Source organism: Sus scrofa, chromosome 1, assembly GCF_000003025.6.
Source record: "Sus scrofa isolate TJ Tabasco breed Duroc chromosome 1, Sscrofa11.1, whole genome shotgun sequence".
Taxonomy (NCBI): Eukaryota; Metazoa; Chordata; class Mammalia; order Artiodactyla; family Suidae; genus Sus; species Sus scrofa.
Window position 1 is genome coordinate 73,918,756 of NC_010443.5, and position 18,830 is coordinate 73,937,585.

General features: G+C 40.8%; 1 protein-coding gene across 12 annotated transcripts in view; it reads right to left on the bottom strand.

Moving 5' to 3' along the window:
* The window catches only part of SCML4 (sex comb on midleg like 4 (Drosophila)), a 143,827-nt gene that overhangs the window by 79,948 nt on the left and 45,049 nt on the right, over positions 1-18,830 (bottom strand). For 7 of the 12 annotated variants that reach the window (XR_002343723.1, XR_002343726.1, XR_002343725.1 and 4 more), the window contains one exon: positions 3,256-3,470. The exons of the other annotated variants lie outside the window; for them this stretch is intronic. Coding sequence is in view for 3 of the 7 variants with exons in the window: in XM_021090713.1 (XP_020946372.1) it covers positions 3,256-3,470 (215 nt within the window). In the remaining 4 variants the exon portion in view is untranslated. The remainder of the gene's footprint in view (positions 1-3,255; positions 3,471-18,830) is intronic. 12 annotated transcript variants of the gene reach the window in all.

The following is an 18,830-nucleotide window of genomic DNA, read 5'->3' on the forward strand; positions in this document are numbered from 1 at the left end:
TGGCTCTGTTGGCAGAATGGAAGCTAGGGTTTGTCCCTGGAGCAGACCCTCTCTTTATCTCTTTAAAAACACCTTGATGGCCCCTTTAGTCATGAAATATAAGGGAAATCTACTTGTTGAGACCACCCTGGAGAATCTCTGAACTGAGAACCTAAATCAACAGCAGATACTTCAAACTGAGATATAAATGTTCTGTTTGATAATGAAGAAGGCTGTTTTAATGGAAGTCAGAGTGTGGCTCTTCAGAGAAAATACAATGTTAAGAGATCTTTGCTTCTTTTGACTGGGATGAGAAGCGGGCAACAAGGCCGTAAAATGATGCTCTCACAGGCATGAACATGCTGGGGCCCAGAGACAGGCCAGGTGGGCCCTGGGAGACAATATGACCCATGAACTGTGCAGCGCTGACATCCAAATGCCAGTTACACCCTTCTTTTTCTGCCTGCAACTCACTCATGTTATTCTCAAGACTCAGAGAAGGGGTTAAATGTCACAGCCTCTGTTGGCTGTGCTTGAGTCTTAAAGGCTTGTGCCCATACCTGGACCAGAAAGCCCGCATGTTGCAGGGGCACAGAGGTGATTGACAGAGCAGCTTGGGATGGCACCAGGCAAGAGATGACAAATGTCAATCAGCACACACCTGTGGTACAGTCGGCACAACCAGGGGTCCTCAGGACCTCCTGGGGAAGAGCTTGCCAAAGGCTCAACAGTTATCATTTTATTATGACAATATTGTTAGTGTAAATATATCATAATAATCTTACAAAACAAAGTTAATATTGTCATTATTTTTTAACATTGATAATATTATTGTATATTTTGTTGTTCTATATAATTAATGTAATCTCATATAATTATACTTTCAGTAACCAGCTGTTATGTGCAGTCTTCTCCCCAAAAATATCTTCCCCTTCAAATTGAAAGCCATTAAGCTACGATAATCAAGCTTGTAAGACATGTGTCTACAATAAAGGTAAATAGACTCTGAGGAAGGGCTTGGAAGCATTCTCTTAGTAATAAAATACAAGATCTTTAAGGGGAGACCAAGTAATATCTTATTTCCCTTGCTCAGGATTTTTTTTTTTAACAACTCTGGCTCCCCAACTGTGTCCAAGAGAGTAAAACTGCCAAATGAGTGGCCATTTGGTAAATGGAATGAAACTGTACAGTTTCCTTGCCGGCCTCTCCACAATTAAAACCCTTTCATTAATGGTAAAATGGGGCTTCAGGGTCTAAGAAATTGTCAGAATAAAATTGGAGAGACTTAATAGGTTGCTAATTTTATATTGCCAAGTAAGGACATTTTTAAAAAGTTACCAAACCCTCACAACATACAATACTTAGCAAAATAAACTTTAACACCAAAATAGTAGGAAGCAGGTATTGCAGGATAAAGGATGATCCTTTAAGCGGAATCATTTTAGCTTTGTGAAGACTTTAAGACATTTTTTTCCTGTCACCATGAGCGAGTGGAAACTTCATGCAGACTGGCACCTGGTTTGGAGCTGTTCTTCTCAAACACAAAGCCCGTGGCTTGGGGAGCTGATTGCCTGAAATAATTCCCACAATTTTCTCAAAGGCATGAGAGGTGGACTGAAGGAAGAGCTGTGGCCCACTGTCCCCAGAAAAGAGACTCCATGAGGCTTGGGAATGAGACCCACCTGCTGTGTGCAGGGCCCCTATGTCGACTAACCGTCCCCAAAACTTTCTTCCTGCCCTGAGCTGTCTCAATGTTCGGAGCACTGAAAACTGCCCTTTTCAGGAGACAGGAAAATTGCAAAGTTGGGTTCTTTCCACGGAGTGAATTTCCATTTTTCCTGGCCCCAGAAATGCTGTGTCTGTCAGTAATTTTCATTCTTGGGTCACAGCTCCCAGGGGAGCAGGAGAAAGGCCAAATAGGAGAGAGAAGTTTTCAGTGTTTCTTCAGATCTTGGATTTGCTCCCTGGCTCTATAAACAGAAGGGCTGCCCTGCTCCAGCCTTCCAGATGCAATTCCCAGACCCCAGCAACTGTGCAGGTAGCTGAGCAGGGAGACCTGTCCTGGGCCAGCTTCAGAGACACATAATTCTGATGCTGGTATGCCCATGAGAAAAAGTAAGCTCTCTTTCTCAGAAAAATAACCAGTGACAGAAGACTTTATTTCAAGAGATGGCTGAGTAAAAGCTTCTTTTGCTAAAACCAATGACCCCCAAATAACTTTGAGTCACCTTCCCCCCACCTACTGTGTCTATTTTCCAGCAGTTGGAAGAACTGTGGAGAACCAAAGGGATAGAGGTTGAATTCATTACCAATTCTTCCGGAAGCTTTGTCTTTCTGCTGACCTGAAATAATTTCCATACATTTTCCTAAATTTATGGGAGTTAATTGCCAATTTGCATTTTGGTTTGAGTATTCAGATCTCAAGATGGAAACATAAGCTCTTTATTTCAAGAAAAATAGATGAAGGGAAACTTCTGAAGCTCATTTTCTAATGCCCAAAAGGCTCATGGAAAACAACTCAATGGTCTTTCTTCTCTAGCAGACTCTTTAAAAACATCTTAGAGAAGCTCTCCCTTGGGTTCGGGTTGTTTTATGTGATTTCAGTTACATCAGAGAATTTATTCTCCACCCCCCACCCCAGCCTCACCAAATCAGTAATTCCTGAAAGAGTAATGGGATTTTCATTTTGCCTGATATACTCCTGTAGCCAAGCTTGACGTCAGCGTCTTTTGTAAGCAGGAAACCATGAATTAACACCCTGAATTTTCATGATGAGTCCTCTTGTTGAGGCTCCATTTGGGAAAACTCTTCATGTCCTTTGACACCAGCTTGCTCACATTATTAATTTAAATGTCTCAGGAACATCATCCGCTTCTACTAAAATTAATGACAAATGAGTTCCAGAAAGCGGCTTCCAGAGCTGCCCTGGTAAGAGCAGTCAGGGGAAAGCTCAATGTCTGAAACACTAATTGAGATGCAAGACTTAATAACGTGTGTTTAGCTATGACCCTAAAATCTGCTCGCCTTACAACTTTCCCCATCTGGTGTAATTTGCTTTCTCCATTTGTAAAAATGCACACAACAGCGACAGCAGGCATTGTGTGCCATGTTGCAACAATGAAGCCTGGTCCGTCACACGCTTCATTGAGAGAAACTTATTTCTCATCCTGTCTTTACCCAGATTCAGCCTCTTATCACATTTTGCATTGGAGTTCTTCCCAAGCACCATGCCCCAGCCCAATCCCAACTTGGAGAAAGGAGATGATGGAGCCGTACCTTGTACCCAGGTTTCCGCCCTCTTTTCTTTGGGATCTTCACTGCTGGTAAAGAACCAGCTGAAGCAGAATAAAGGTTATGAACTGCCATCTTCATAGGTGTTGAGTGAAGTGGGGGTCGGCCTCGCTTTCTCCCCGGGATCCTCTGAGACTGCATTTCTGCTGGTGCCAGTCTTACAGAAGGAAGTGACAAATCGCTCACAGGCAGAAGAGGTGCTAAGAATTAGTCCAGACACAAAGCAAAACAAAAACAGAAGTGTTTGTTTGGTTTGCAAGGCAAACATGGATCCAGTTTGGTGATTTTGGCCATACCTACCCCTTACTGGAGGGGAAGACCAAATATGAGAGAGCCAGGCACCAGTAGGAGCTTTTTAAAGTGCTATTGGGCTCCTGATATAATTTCAAGGATAGTGAATTTCCGTGGGACTATAGTGAAGTAGGGAAGACCTGACTAGGTGGAGAGGACAATGGATTCCCGGCAACAAGCACAACTGATAGCATCACTAGCAAGGAGACAACTTCGTGTCTCAGTTTTCTAGTCAGTTCAACTTTGAATTGAAATAATAGCAGTATTAAGTATACACAGCTACCTTTTTTTTTGGCCTTGCTTACAGCATGTAGAAGTTCCCAGGCAAGGGATCAAACTTGAGCCATAGCAGTAACAATGCCAATCCTTAGCCACGAGGCCACCAGGGCACTCTGACACAACCACTTCCTTGTAGTCACTTCTGTCCCTTTGGGTAACAAATTGTTATGAACTTTTTTTTTCCCATGAGAAAAATTTAACAGAATAAATCAATTGTATTAAAGTTGATTATGCCCCTTGATCAAAATGCAGACATAGATTTGCATACAGATTCATTCTGACAGTGATTCAGAATTGCAAAAAATAAAATGGATGCAGCCCAATAATAAGCAATAGGGGAATAGTTAATATATTTACAGAATAAAGCAATTAAGTTGTCAAAAGCCTTTAACAACATTTTTTTTTACTGTACTGTTTCTGCATGTAGCCCCTCCCTCCACCTGTACACCCCTGAAATGCCTTTAGAAAGCTCTTGCCCACTAACTGTCAGCAGGAGAGTTGACCTCTGGACATGAGTCCTTCCCACCCCCCTCTCCCATGCTGTTGCTGGCCTCTGGAATAAAACTAACTTTCCTTATCAAAAAAAAAAACATATACTCTTTTTAATAACATGAGGTTCAGTGAAAAGGCATCACCTAAATTTCACATAAAAGTTACTCAACGCTGCAAAAATTTATGTGATGAAAAAGTGGAAGGAATGTGCTAAAATGCTGCCAATGGCAAAGATAGTGCGACTAATTGTTCACCATGTATAAATCCTTTCCCCCATACACTATAATATTCTTAGCGTTAAAAAGACCAATAATAAGCTTCTCAAGTAGAGTTCGCTAAATCTTACAGCAAGAAATAGTTGATCAACCCCAACTAAGAGAATACAGCTGTATCATGAGCTCAAGCATCAGATTTCCTGGAATGTTCAGGAATGTGACAAGTGGGACAGAACTTTAGACTTTAATTCGGGGGTGATGTTAGGTGATAAAATTCATTTCTGAGCATTAGTGGCATCCAACAGTGGAAACAAGAGGCTCTTGCTCAAGAGGTTACAGAAAGAGTTGGGAAAGATGATGGAAACAATCCCTAAACCCTGGTTCCGGGCAGCAGCACCGCAGCGACCATACTGCTTTGCTCAGGAAGGAAAATATCAAATAGTGGAAATTCTTTAAAACATGACAGGAGAAAACTGGGGTATTATCTACAGATATAAGGTCGCATTGGTACTCTACCAAGAATCTTGTTTGTCTTTGGAAGTATCAACACCTAGTGAATAGAATTTTTCTTTCTTTCTTTCTTTCTTTCTTTCTTTCTTTCTTTCTTTCTTTCTTTCTTTCTTTCTTTCTTTCTTTCTTTCTTTTTTTTGGTATTTTTGAGTGTGTGTGAATAGAATTTTAAAGCATAAATTCATTTATTGACTATACTGTTAAATATTTCAGATAGATGGACAAGCTATTTAGGATGTCAATTTTCCCTGCTCTTGTCAATTTAAGAAAAATACTATATCTCATTGATTCTAAGATGCATATTTTTTCATGTATTAACATCTCTGAAGTCAGGATGCACTCTTAAGCACTGTAAGCATATCAGAATTCTACAGAGAGCATTTTTACTTTCTTAGTGGTACATGAAATCATGATGTGTGATATAATCAAAGACATCTTGGATTCAAGGAATTATGAACAATGCAGATAAAGTCATAGGTAAATGAAGAACATCATTCCATTTCTAGACTTAGAGTCTCTATTCCACAGTTGCCAGGAAATACCCAAATATTCATTTCAAAAAAAGAGGCTTTTAAAATACATTGAAAAACTATAAAAACTCATTCAATCAGATTTTTGCTATGTGAAACTTTATCTGAGTACCACTTTGAACCACCATGATCAAGTTTCTACTTCTTCATTATTAGTTTATCTTTAGAGACTTTGGAAATAGGAATTTTTCCTAGTCTAGTGTTTTCTATGTTTCTCTAATGAGGAGGTTAGCAATGTACTCACGAGTATCAAGATCAAAAGTCAACAAGAGAAAATCTATAATCAAAGAAGGCATTGAATCACTTTTCTCTCATAGAAGTGGGAGTCCTCTGGAAGGCTGGTTACCTGCACTCCTTCCCTGGTAAGTTGGGATACTCTGCTGACTGAGATACTCCTTCACCAAGCGCTTCTTGTTGAATAGGTTTTGAAGAGTAAACGAGGGTTAAAAGACTAATTATCACATTATCCTAAGAAATTGTATCAGTCAAAATTACACTAAACTATCCCTAAATTTTTCAATATGTCAGAAATAATTTCCTAGGAAAAACAGTTGTTATTTAGTTATTTACTTATTTATTTTGGCCATACCACAGCATCCAAGCCAGGGACTGAACTTGTGCCACAGCAGCAACCTGAGCCACAGGAGTGAAACACCGGACACTTAACCCACTGAGCCACCAGGGAATTCCAGTTGTCTTTTAAACTGGATATTTTGTTGTTGTTCTACTTCCCTCTCCCCAATGGGAGGAAAAAACTAGATTTGTGCTACTTTCCATTTCCTTCTATAAAAGCATATCCATCTCGAGAGTATGACATATCTTTCTAGATAGCTAAATTTGATCAATGGACCTCACGCTAATAATGGAGCAAGAATGAAGCATTTTTTGTAGCATACTAAGCACTGCAGAGGTTGGGGAGATACTTGGAGAGAGGAAGTCCTCTCACAGTGTCCTCATTTTACCAAAACTAAATGATACATATCTTATCCATCAATCAGGAAGATGCTATTTCACAATTCCTTGTCACAAATAAATATAATATTAACACGCAAATAAATAAATTTTAAGAAATGAGACAAACAGCTTGTAAAAACTGGATAGATTATTTTAACCATGGGGGAGTCTCAATATGTCTTCTTGGAATAATTTTAAAGAGTTGAGGGAAAGCATTTACAAAATGATTCCTTCAATAACAGATCCACACACTTTGGAAAAGACGGTGACAAAAAGGCAGGATACCCAAAATCTCCCTTTCTAAAACTAAGAAATGAACAAAAAAAAGTTTAAAATAGCAAAGACCAATGCTGAAAATAAAGGAAAGTCTTGATCTTGAAATACAGTGGAAACAAAACAAATGGAATTTTTTAGGGAAAACATAACTATGGATGATAGACAATTATCATTTTATCAAATGTTTAAAGAAAAGGTCAAAACTGTTAGCAAAGGAAAATACTCAAAGATACATTAAGAAGCTGTCATCAAGCACGAAGAGCCTCTTTCTGTCTTAAAATTTCTTTAAGAATTAAAAAAAAACTAATAAAAATAACACACTCGAAGGCAAAGGCAAAAAAAAAAATCTATAAGCGTTTAGACAGAACAAATAGATCATTCACAATAGGAAAAATAAACAGTCTAGCTCTCTTCAGCACCATCAGCCAGAAGATAATGGAATCACTCTGGTGGCCTTTTTTTCCCCAGATGTTTAGAGTTGCCACACTTCTTCCCATCACAGGGCCTTTGCGTATATAGTTTCCTTTGCCTCTAGTGCTCTTTCTTCCTGCTCTGGCTTATTTGCCCCCCCCCTCCCCCATTCTTCATCAGTTAGCTCAAGGAAGCTCACCCTGAGCTCTCACTAGGGTTTCCTAAGCTTAGAGTTCCTCAGCTGTGACTACTGCATATAAAGCATCCACAATGGAACTTGGACAAGAGAAGCAGATGCAACTCTGAAGATTATACCACCTGCTATGCCTCTGACCTAGCAGCCATCTTTCTTCTGGCAGCATCCATGACACCAGGGTGGGCTAACTTGTTTGCTTGCAGAGGATAAAATTTCAGACACTTCTCTGTTCTTCATATACATTTAATAAGAAGTGGAAGGACTAATTTGAAGAAAACAATAGTTTTTGAAATTCTACTTATGCCCTAAAATAAGACTTGAATAAATTAAAATATTATTCTATCATTTGGACAGATAAAACTTTTAAATATAATCTTCACCCAAATTATTCTATAAACTAAGTATAAGCACATTAAAAATCCAGACTGGCTTTAAGGAAAGAAGGACAAAACCAAAGGCTAATGTGAGAGACTTGACCTCCTGGTTCTTAAAATGTATTATAAAGCTAATAATGTCAGCAGCATGGAACAGAAATAATCAGATCAATGGAAAAGTTAGTCCAGAAGTTAAACATATATTAAATTTCCATTTATTTGAAACTTAGGATCATTTCATATCAGTAGGAAAGCTCAATAAATAATTCATGGACAATTGGCACTTAGAAATCCATAAAATTTTAACTATATTTCAGCAAAATAAATTCTAGAGATATCTAAGACTAAAATGTAAAAAAAATAAAAGAAATATTAAGAGGTGCTGAAGACAATATAGGTCAACATTTTTATACTCTTGGGATGAGGATGAAATTTCTAAGAATGATGGAAAATTCAGGAAGTGAACCACAAAGATTGATAGACATGACCATAAATGCTTTCATATAGCAAAAGTAAAATCATGAAGGAAAATAAATGACAACCTGAGGAAACTGTTGGCTACATATGGAAGCAACAAAAGGTTAATAATACAAAGACTCCTTCAAATCATTAAAATAAAAATGAACACTCTGGTAGAAAAATGGGCAAAGGGAGTTCCTCTGTGGCTCAGTAGATTAAGGATCTGGCATTGTCACTGCTACAGCTCGGCTAGGGTTGCTGCTGTGGCATGGGTGTGATCCCTGGCCTGGGAATTTCCACATGCTGCAGGCACGGCCAAAAAAGTAAAAAATGGGCAAGAGACACAATTCACAGAAGGTGGGGGGTGGGGTGTTGGAGAAGAAAAAAAGAAAGAAAGGAAAAAGAAAGAAAGGGAAAAGAAAGAAAAGGAAGGGAGGGAGGGAGAGGAAGGAAAGGAGGGAAGGAAGAAGAAAGAGAAAGAAAGAATGATCAATTATTATAAGAAAGTATTCTAAACGTCGCTGGTAACCTCCCAAAAAAGTAAACTGAGGTATCATCTGTCACTTATCAGACTGATAAACTTGAATAACCCCAACAATGCTCCGTGTTGGTGAAAGGATAAAGGAAATTCTCATTTACTATTGGCAAGAGTGAAAACTGGCTAACTTTTCTGGAGACTACTTGAAAATCACTTACAAACTTTACACAGACACATTTCTTAATCCAGCTATATCACTCCTAAAGATTTATCCTAGGAAGATAATCTGAGAACACCAAGTTATTACATATATGGTCAAGGATATTCTTCTCACATTGTTTTTAACAGTGAAATACTGAAAGCAATAAAAATATGTCTCAAAATACCCTTAGTTTGATGAATTATTTCACATTCATAAAGTGGAACGCTTTGTAATTTGTGTGTATATACATGTATATATAAAGATTGCAAAATGGCATTTATAGTATGATTCTATTCATTTTTTTATAGATATAGATAAATCTGCATGTGTTTAGGCATAGAAAGAGGTCTGGGAAAGGTAATCATCAAAAAGGTTGATGGTAGTTGTTTCAGGACAGAAAAATATTGAAAGATGTTTTTGCTTTCTTCCTTGCACCATTTTGCATTGTTCGGATTTTTCAAACCATAGGTAGAAAAATAGTATAATGGGAAAGATAAACTGAGTGAATAATTCTCATTCTCTGGAGGTTTTTACTGGAAATGTGTGCTTCTTAGATGGCCTTTTGTTTTCTTGTTCTCTAATGGTTTTGGCTCCTAAGCCACAGAATTTTACTGGCCACTGCTTTAACTTCTCAAATAAATTGTTATAATAGAGAAGGTTGTCCAGAGCTAAGAAGAATGCTCATAAAGAGATGGTGGACAAGCATCCTTTGCTGGGTCCCTGAGAAAACCAGCTCACTGCCCTTACCTTCCTTGCTATCCCACCCCTGCTGGACCTTCCATTGAGGGACCAGTTGGCAGCCAGATTACTGCCCCCTAAGATTTCTACCCATCTCCAAAGATCTTCAAAGACCTCAGTGCTGTTCATTGACATCCTAGGCATGGACACATAATCTGATACAGCCAACTACATAAAAAATTTAAGGACTGTCAAAATCCCAACATATATGTGATACTTCTGAATTTCTCTGTTTTCAATTGAAGACTTTGGTGAATACAGACTGCTTCAGTTCACTTCAGAATCGGAAGCCATCTTGGAGCAAAGAGCTTTAGTAAACATTAAAAGATTCTGTCCCTAGAACAGTCTAACATTAAAGTCTCTAAATCTCCAAGGTATAACCTTTAAGTGGTTGTCAAATCCTGACAATGTAGTAAATCAAGGGATTTGCTGCTGGTTTCCGAAGTCTCCCTCTTCTTATCAAAAAAGTCATGGCTAGAAATACTACAGCCAAAACAAAGAGAAACTAGGATCTGGTCTATGAATTTGGGGAGGACAGTTTACTTGTTAGTCTTGTAAATCTAATACATATAAATCAAGGTCCCAGATAATGGTGTGTCATCAAAATAAAGAAGAAAAAATTACCAAATTCGAAGCATACATCAATCCCAGGGGCCACTGAGTCACCTAATTCAATCCTGAGGCATGTCTTCATGTATCCATTCATTCATTCACTCTTTCATGTATTAACTCATCCAGAAAATATCTGTGGAATATGCAGTGAGTGTTGAGTACTGTGCATAGGCACTTGGATTACGGATGAGAATAAATAAGACACATCTCCTAAAACATTCACTGTGGAGAAGCAGACAAGTAAGGAGGCAGTAACACTTTATGAGGTAAATTGTATTACAAATGTTTCTTATGAAATGCTATGAGAACACCACAGAGAAAAGAAATCAATTCTTTTATCAGGGTTGGAAAGAGTGGAGACAGAAGCAGCACAAAAGGTGGCATCAGAGCTAGGATTTTCCTAGACAGAGAAAGCTAAATGCTCAGAGCTGGCAATAGAGCAGATACGTGCAAGGATGTTTGTGGTGCATGGAGAAGGGGTAGGCCAGACAGACTGGAAGCAGAATCAATGGGTTTCTGTTGTTTCTAAAAGCATTGAGAAGAGGTAGTTATAAGGATCTCTAGCCTCCAAATGAACTTGAGATTTTTTTCCTTCTATTAAATGCATGGGATGGGTTTCTGACTTTGGTGTCATGCTATTTCTTACTGTCATTTTAAAAGTACAAGTAGAACCCCATTTTTTCTCATTCTGGGGCACCATGATGGATTCACCATGATCCAGAGTCTTGAGTGCCATTCATTGACACTTTGATGGTCAATGTAAGCACCTTAATACCCACGGCTCCCCAGGCTGCTTAGGTCTGTAGGGGAGGTAGTTTCCAGCAATTAGAATGTGCCCTGCCAGCTATCTAAAATTCACCCACTCTCAAAAGTGGCCCAAACCCTCCTGCTTTGGAGACCTTTCTTTCTCCATGCACTGAGTTCTCCCTTCTCTCAACTCTTTCACTAACTATTGCCTGCACCCACAGTTTCAGCAGGCACTGATTAAATGATGGTTCATATAGTTGTCTGCTTGTTTCAAGCACACAAATGATTTCCACATTCCTAAAGGCCAGGAGCCATGTTTCTTTCATCTGTCACTCTGCTCTTCATAGCACCTGGCTCAATGTTGCCCCCACAGAGTGCACCTGGCACCTGTGTCAATACCATTTGCCATTGGAGTCTGCCATCTCACCTAGGCTAATGGCCCACAGTTGGGGTCATAGCTGTGTGTTTTTTCATATGTTTTGATTTTGGATAGAAGTATATTAACAGAACAGAACACTTTGATGGTCAATGAAAGCTTCCTATCATAGGAAGCAGTACATGTTAAATAGAGAAAAGGAATTCCCTTAATACGTATTTTCCCCAAATTCTGACACATACAAAAAAGGGGGGGGGCAAAACAAGTCAAAGCCAATACTCATGTGGGAATCACTCCTAGCACTCACATTCTGCTCTCTGATACTATTCTCCTCTTGAAATAGAACCAAAACTCCTTAGAAATAGCTGATTCTGTATCATGGGGACAGAGAAAAGTCAGGATTAGCTTGGAATATCTTACTATTATCAGACAAGGATGACTTTAAGAATATCATGGATGGTGCTAAGAGGACAAAGAAGCAAGTTGTAACAAGTTATGAATCAACAATAGTGATAACAATGGTATTATAGTGAATTGAAATGTTAATTGAATACATGAGTGAATGATCACAACCTCGCCCCTCTGCCAGGACTCCCTCCCCTCCCCAGCACTGAGGCTGCAAGATCCAGCTCAGGGCACTTGCCACCACCAGGCTCAGAACTCCATCCCACAACAGCCACTTTCCTACAATAAGGCCACCACAGCAAGTCCCCGTGCACCACATGCTACCAAGATGGGTCTTCACCTGCTTCATCTCTATTCATTTTTGTGATTCTGTAAGATAAGCATTACTGTCCTTTGGTTTATAGATGCCAAGATGTGGCCCAGAGAGGTTGCATGAGATCACCTAGTAGTGGGCAGACCTCAGATTCCACCCCAGGGCTCTCTCAGCACAAATCCTAAGAGCTGCCTCTCAGGGTCACCCCTGGCTAGCATGCCAAGAGCCAGCAATGGAGCTGGCTAGGGGCATAGGAGGGAAACCTGACCCTTCAAGGCACATCTCCACAGCTCTATAGGACATAAAGAGGTGGCCACTGACACAGAGGGAAAACTTAGGTGGTATAAGGCAACCCAACCAACTCTCTACTGGCTGGATACAGGAGTACCCTTATTTGACCAGTGCCTGCAATATACAGACTGATCCAAAAACTTTTCAAAGACTGTTAAAGAGTAGTTGCATGTAGCAGTAAGGCTGGAAGACACTTGTCTCTGCTGTGAGGTGGAACCAATGACTTTATGTCACTTGGTCTCTGAACACAAGTTTACAGTGTAAGGAAAGGCACCTTTTAGGGCAGCTACAAGTATTTCTTCTCTTGCAAACCACAAGTTCCTGTTTTGTTCTCTATTTATGTTTTACATTTAGTTTTGAGAAAGCACTGGTGGTTTGGTGTTTTGGTTGTTTCTAGATCAGTCTTTATCAACAAAGCAAACCTTCTTTTCAAGACAATTTTTTTGCAGTATAAGCCCACTGTAGACCTAGATTTCTTTCAATTGCTAGGAAAATTTCTTAATGCTTTAAAAATAATCAATGAGACTTAAATAAGACTAATCACAATTTTCTAAATCAATGCCTCATGGAATAGGAATCCATTCAGCAGTCACAATCTTGGGGATAGTGAATTCCTCAAGGATTTCACACAGGGTTGTTTTAGACAGCATCCTTTTCAAAACAAGTATTATAACACAAATTTCAATGTATCTAGTTTTTCAGGCTAAAGTATGAAAATGTATAAATGTAATATCTGCATTATGATACTCTTTGTAGAATGCTGAAGTATCCAAGACACCCTGCTGGTGGTTTGCAGTGAGACTTAGTAACTCGGTGTTTGCCCTCGATGAACTCACTGTCTAAGAGAGATACACACCTTGGCCCCACAGAGGCAGCATACAGCCATCAGCAGAAAACAAATATGACAATGACCCAGGAGCCAATACCCTCACCTCTTGTGCAAATCAAGGAGAGATGTGGTTTAGAGGTGAAAGGCAACAGCAAGTGCATATTAATCTTGAAACTGATTTTGGTCCTCTGTGTTTAGTGGTAGGAAGCTTTGTATCCTTAATAGACAAGGACTGGGTTTCTGTGACCAAGGGGCCAGCAGGAGAAGCCAGTGGTCAGGGGCCAGTGAGCAAGGATTTACGAGAGCCAGCTTGAAGCAGGAAGCAAGTAGTAGAGCAGTAGAATTCTTGGGTGTCAGGGTCCTGAGCTGTCAAACAGAGACATCAGTACTTGCCAGCATCATATCACCAGGCTGACTGGAGAATCTGATAAGAAACTGACCACAAGGGTCTATGCTAATCTGTAAAGTCAGGTGTGATATAAATTCCTGCTGTTCCCAGACAAGTAATTTTCTCTTTCATTCCTCTGCAAAGAACAGAGTCGATTGGAAGTGTATTTCCCAACTAACTTGTTTCCAGGGCCCCCAAAGACCTCACATAGCAAAATCATGCTAAAGAAATACCCCCAAATGCATCCGGAGAGCCCCACGCTCCTCATCTCCTCCTGCTGAGTATCACATTAGTCCTGCCTCCCAGCTAGATTGTACCCATCTCATGGGAGTGAAGCTGCTACAGACCCCCTGGCATCAGGGGGCTCAGAGCTCTCTAGAAAGCCGTGAGGCTGGATGAAGGTGGGGCTCTTGGTGCCTGGCACTGTTGTGATTCATCATCCGTACTGCACACTGATTCACTCTCCCCTTATTTCACAGAGAAGAATCCCAGGGACCTTAAATAGGGATGCAAACTATCACCAAGTCTGGAATAGAATGGGTGAAGGGAAAGAGGGTCTGGAACAAAGCATACAGGGAAACTTTCCCCAGTGGTTGTTTGTTTCCCTAACTTAGAAGAAGGAAGACAAAGTGCAGTCCTAATTTTCTTCTGACCACCAAGGGTTGCAAAGGCTCCTCAGCTGTCCTGTTAAGTGCCGTTGCAGCATCATCCTACCAGGGACAAGGGGGCTGGTGACTACTTCTTGGCCAGTGTTCCCCAATGGCCACCCTTACACAGCTTGGTGGTACTACAAGACCAGCGCAAGAAAAGCAACTTCTTGGCCTTCAAAAGGGAAGTACGGGTCAGAAATAGACTCTCTCCCCTTATTTATTCCTTTACAAATATTTTCTGGGCACCTACTCTGTGCCAGGCCCTGTGCAGAGCCCACTGGGGACAGGAAGGTGAATTCAGAATGATCCCTTCCCCCAGAGACTCTCAGGAGGAGAGGAGGGAAGCAGAGCACCTATGTGTCATCGTGTCTCCTCAAGTCCCAGCCCATCCCTACTACACATATATGCACACACACACATGCCTCCTTCCAGGGTGGGGGGGTCCCACTGGAGATGTGCAGATCACAGACCAATTCTCAGTCTCAGTCTCCCAGGATGGCTCTTAGCCTAGTGACACTCTCATTGGAGAAGGGGAAGCAACCACAACATACACTCAGTCCAGATAAAGAGAGGTGGCTGGTAACCACAAATGCAAAGCCTTTGTAGACCAGGCCTTCCAGCCCAGAGCACAACAGCCAAGTTGATGTTCAGGTCTCCCTTGAGCAAGTCCATTTCCTTTGGGACACCCCACCCATGGAGTGTGGGATTCCCGGTCCCTCCAGCCCTTGTCAACTCCTTCCCTCACACCTGTGCTCCCCACACTGCAGGCACTGTCCCTGGTAAACACGGCTACACACAGGGTCCAGTTCACAGACCAACAAGGCAACAAACAGTGGATGAATAAGTAAATGAATGAAAGAAGCGTATCTATGTGCATATATTATTTTGTTAAATTCTCACTACAAGCCTTTAAGGCAAGTATTATTATGTATCCCCATTACACAGACAACAGCTCAGAGAGACTCTGTGTCTTGTGCCAGACATAACCTTGCTCCACTAGTATCTGGTTAACAAGATGTTAGCTACTGAGACCCAAGGAGTGTCATCTCCCAGGGCTTCTGTTTCTGGCTGGAGGTGGAATGGGAGTTGTTGCATTTTAAAATACATAGGCAAAAAGTCTAGAAGCCTCACACACAACCTAAGAGAAGTCAAGGATGTTATTACCTCTGTATTCAGGCTGAGTAAAGCTTATGTGACCTCCTGGGGCCCTGCATTCAGTGACTCCTCAGAAAATATGATTTGATTGACTCATAAAAAGAAAGGAAGGGAAGGGAGCCTACAATGGCACAATTATGGCCTTCTGCTGCTTGATTGCAAAAGAAAAGTTCAAAAAAAGGAAAAAATAACGACTCTTTTCATCTTGGCCCCTCTGCAGTGGGTTAACAGTCAGCAAACAGGGGCTTCCTGGATAATTTTGCAGATCTCCTCCCCTTCTCAGAGGTCTCCTGAAGCCATGTGCCAGTAGTTAAATCAATTCTTAATTATCTTTTACAACATACCTTTTTGAAAATCCATACCTAATAAATATTTATTGAACACTTACCACTTACTAGGTGCAAGGCACGTGTGCCAGGCCCTGAAAATACAAAGGTGAATGGGGACAAGCATGTAAACAGAAAGTTCCTGCAGTGGCAGGCATACCTGGCCTGGGACAAACCTTGCACACTTACTGCAGGAGGCAGGCAGAAAAGTCTTAGCAGAGGTCAAAGCACAGAAGGAGCTGAGAGTGACAAAAAGTATCAAGAATACAGGGAGGACACATTGGAGCAATTTTTATTTTTCAGAGCAAGAAGACCAAAGATGGAAGTAGCCCGTTGCTTAAAGTAGACTGGAAATTCTACAAGTTGCGGTGAGATGCCAGAATGGCTCAGGGATTTTTTGTTTCTGTTTAGTACAGCAAGGGGAAGGATCTCAATCTGGAGGAGAGGTGGCAGAACACAGGGGAAGAGAGAGGGCTGCCTGAGGGGGGCAGAGGTGTAGATAACTCTTCTTCACTTCGGTGAGCTCAATCTCTCCAGGCTCAGACAAACCCTCCCTCAGAGCAGCAGGAGTTTACACACAGGGTCTCAAAGCTGCTGTTGGAAATTTCTAAGAAATCAGGGAAAGGAGAGAGGTACCAGAAGAACAGAAGAGTATATTTTATCCCAATTTTCAAAACAGGTTGGATTCTAGATATGAATAATCCATTACAAAATTTCCCTTAAAAAAGACACATGCACCTGCATGTTCGTTGCAGCTCTATTCACAAGAGCCAAGACATGGAAACAATCCAAATGTCCATCAACAGATGATTGGATTAGGAAGATGTGGTATATATACACAGTGGAATACTACTCAGCCACAAAAAAGAATAAAATCATGCCATATGCAGCACTTGGGTGGAACTAGAGACTCTCATCCTGAGTGAATTAAGTCAAAAAGAAAAAGACGGAGTTCCCGTTGTGGCTCAGTGGTTAATAAACCCAACTAGTAACCATGAGGTTGAAGGTTCGATCCCTGGCTTTGCTCAGTGGGTTAAGGATCTGGCATTGCCTTGAGCTGTGGTGTAGGTCACAGACTCGGCTTGGATCCCATGTTGCTGTGGCTCTGGCATAGGCTGGCATCTACAGCTCCAATTAGACACCTAGCCTGGAAACCTCCATATGCCATGGGTGCGGCCCTAGAAAAGACAGACAAAAAAAAAAAAAAAAAAAGACAAATACCATCTGATATCACTTATATCTGGAATCTAATATAAGGCACAAATGAAACTTTCCACAGAAAAGAAAGTCATGGACTTACAGAATAGACTTGTGGTTGCCAAGGGGGAGGGGGAGGGAGTGGGAGGGATGGGATGCTTGGGTTAATAGATGCAAACTATTGCCTTTGGAATGGATTAGCAATGAGATCCTGCTGTGTAGCACTGGGAACTATGTCTAGTTACTTATGGTGGACCATGATGTGCAAAAATAGAATGTGTACATGTATGTCTAACTGGGTCACCATGCTGTACAGTAGAAAAAAATTTGTATTGGGGAAATAACTATTAAAAAAAATAGTAACTAAAAAATAAATTAAAATAAAAACTTGGAGTTCCCGTCGTGGAGCAGTGGTTAATGAATCCGACTAGGAACCATGAGGTTGCGGGTTCGATCCCTGCCCTTGTTCAGTGGGTTAATGATCTGGCGTTGCCGTGAGCTGTGGTGTAGATTGCAGACACGGCTCAGATCCTGCGTTGCTGTGGCTCTGGCGTAGGCTGGCAGCTACAGCTCCGATTAGACCCCTAGCCTGGGAACCTCCATATGCCGCAGGAGCGGCCCAAGAAATGGCAAAAAAGATAAAAAAAAAATAATAATAATAACAACTCTTTTCTCCTTTGGAAAAAAATAAAATCCTTTCAATCAAAAAAATAATAATATTCCATTACAGAACGGACTGTTAAATAAAATGGTAAGCTCTAATAAAAAGAAATTGGTCATCACTAATATTGGAACATTGACTTACTAAGAGCCAATTCCCTTAAAGTTTAAGGGTTAACCTAATTAGATTTACCAGTGGGATGAGGGGGCTGGAGAGGTAGGAGGGATTAGGTGGGAAGTCAGGAGGGCTATAACCATGAGCTGTCTTTTTTTTTTTTTTTTTTTTTTTTGCTTTTTTTTTAGAGCCACACTCATGGCATATGGAGGTCCCCAGGCTAGGGGTCAAATCGGAGCTAGGGCTGCTGGCCTACACCACAGGCACAGCAATGCCAGATCCGTGCCACATCTGCAATCTATACCACAGCTCATGGCAACGCTGGATCCTCAACCCACCGAGTGAGGCCAGGGATCAAACCTGCAACCCCATGGCTTCTAGTTGGATTCGTTTCTGCTGTGCCACGATGGGAATTCCACAATGGGCTGTCCTGATTACCACAAAGTATTTGACAAAATTTCCCAAGATCATTTCATGGATCAGCTAGTAAATGTGAGTAGTAGATTAGTGCTTTGGGGGTAGATCATAACTAATGAACCACCACCCAGGTTCCCAGTTACATAATAATGACAACACCAGTCTGCAGGTCATCTCTAGTGGCATGCCACAGATCTCTAGTTTTAGTTATATCCTATCTCATGACATGGATGAAGATTTGAAAGCCTGTCTATCAAATAAAAGCAGATGACACAGCTTGGGAGGGACAGCTAATGCTGCAAATTACGGAATTAAGAGTCAAATTTTTTTTTATCCAGGTAGACCAAATCAATCACATGAAATTTTTAAAAGGTGAAATATATAAAATCCTCATTCAGAGATGTGCAGGAGAGATTTGACAGGAAAGGCTTCCTATGTGAAAAAGATCTAGGAATATTAGTTAAGAGCAAGTCTTATTTAGATTATGGTGTGGGCTGTTTTATCAAAAAGCTCACAAGATTTAGATTATGTATAGCACCCAGATCAAGGGAAACAACCTCATTGTTTGCAGAACATCTAGAAGCTTACACTTGTTTCTGGGGGTAAAAATTAGGTAAATATTAAATCCAAAAGGAGGGGAGAACCACATATGGAAACTTTCCTCTGTGGAACAG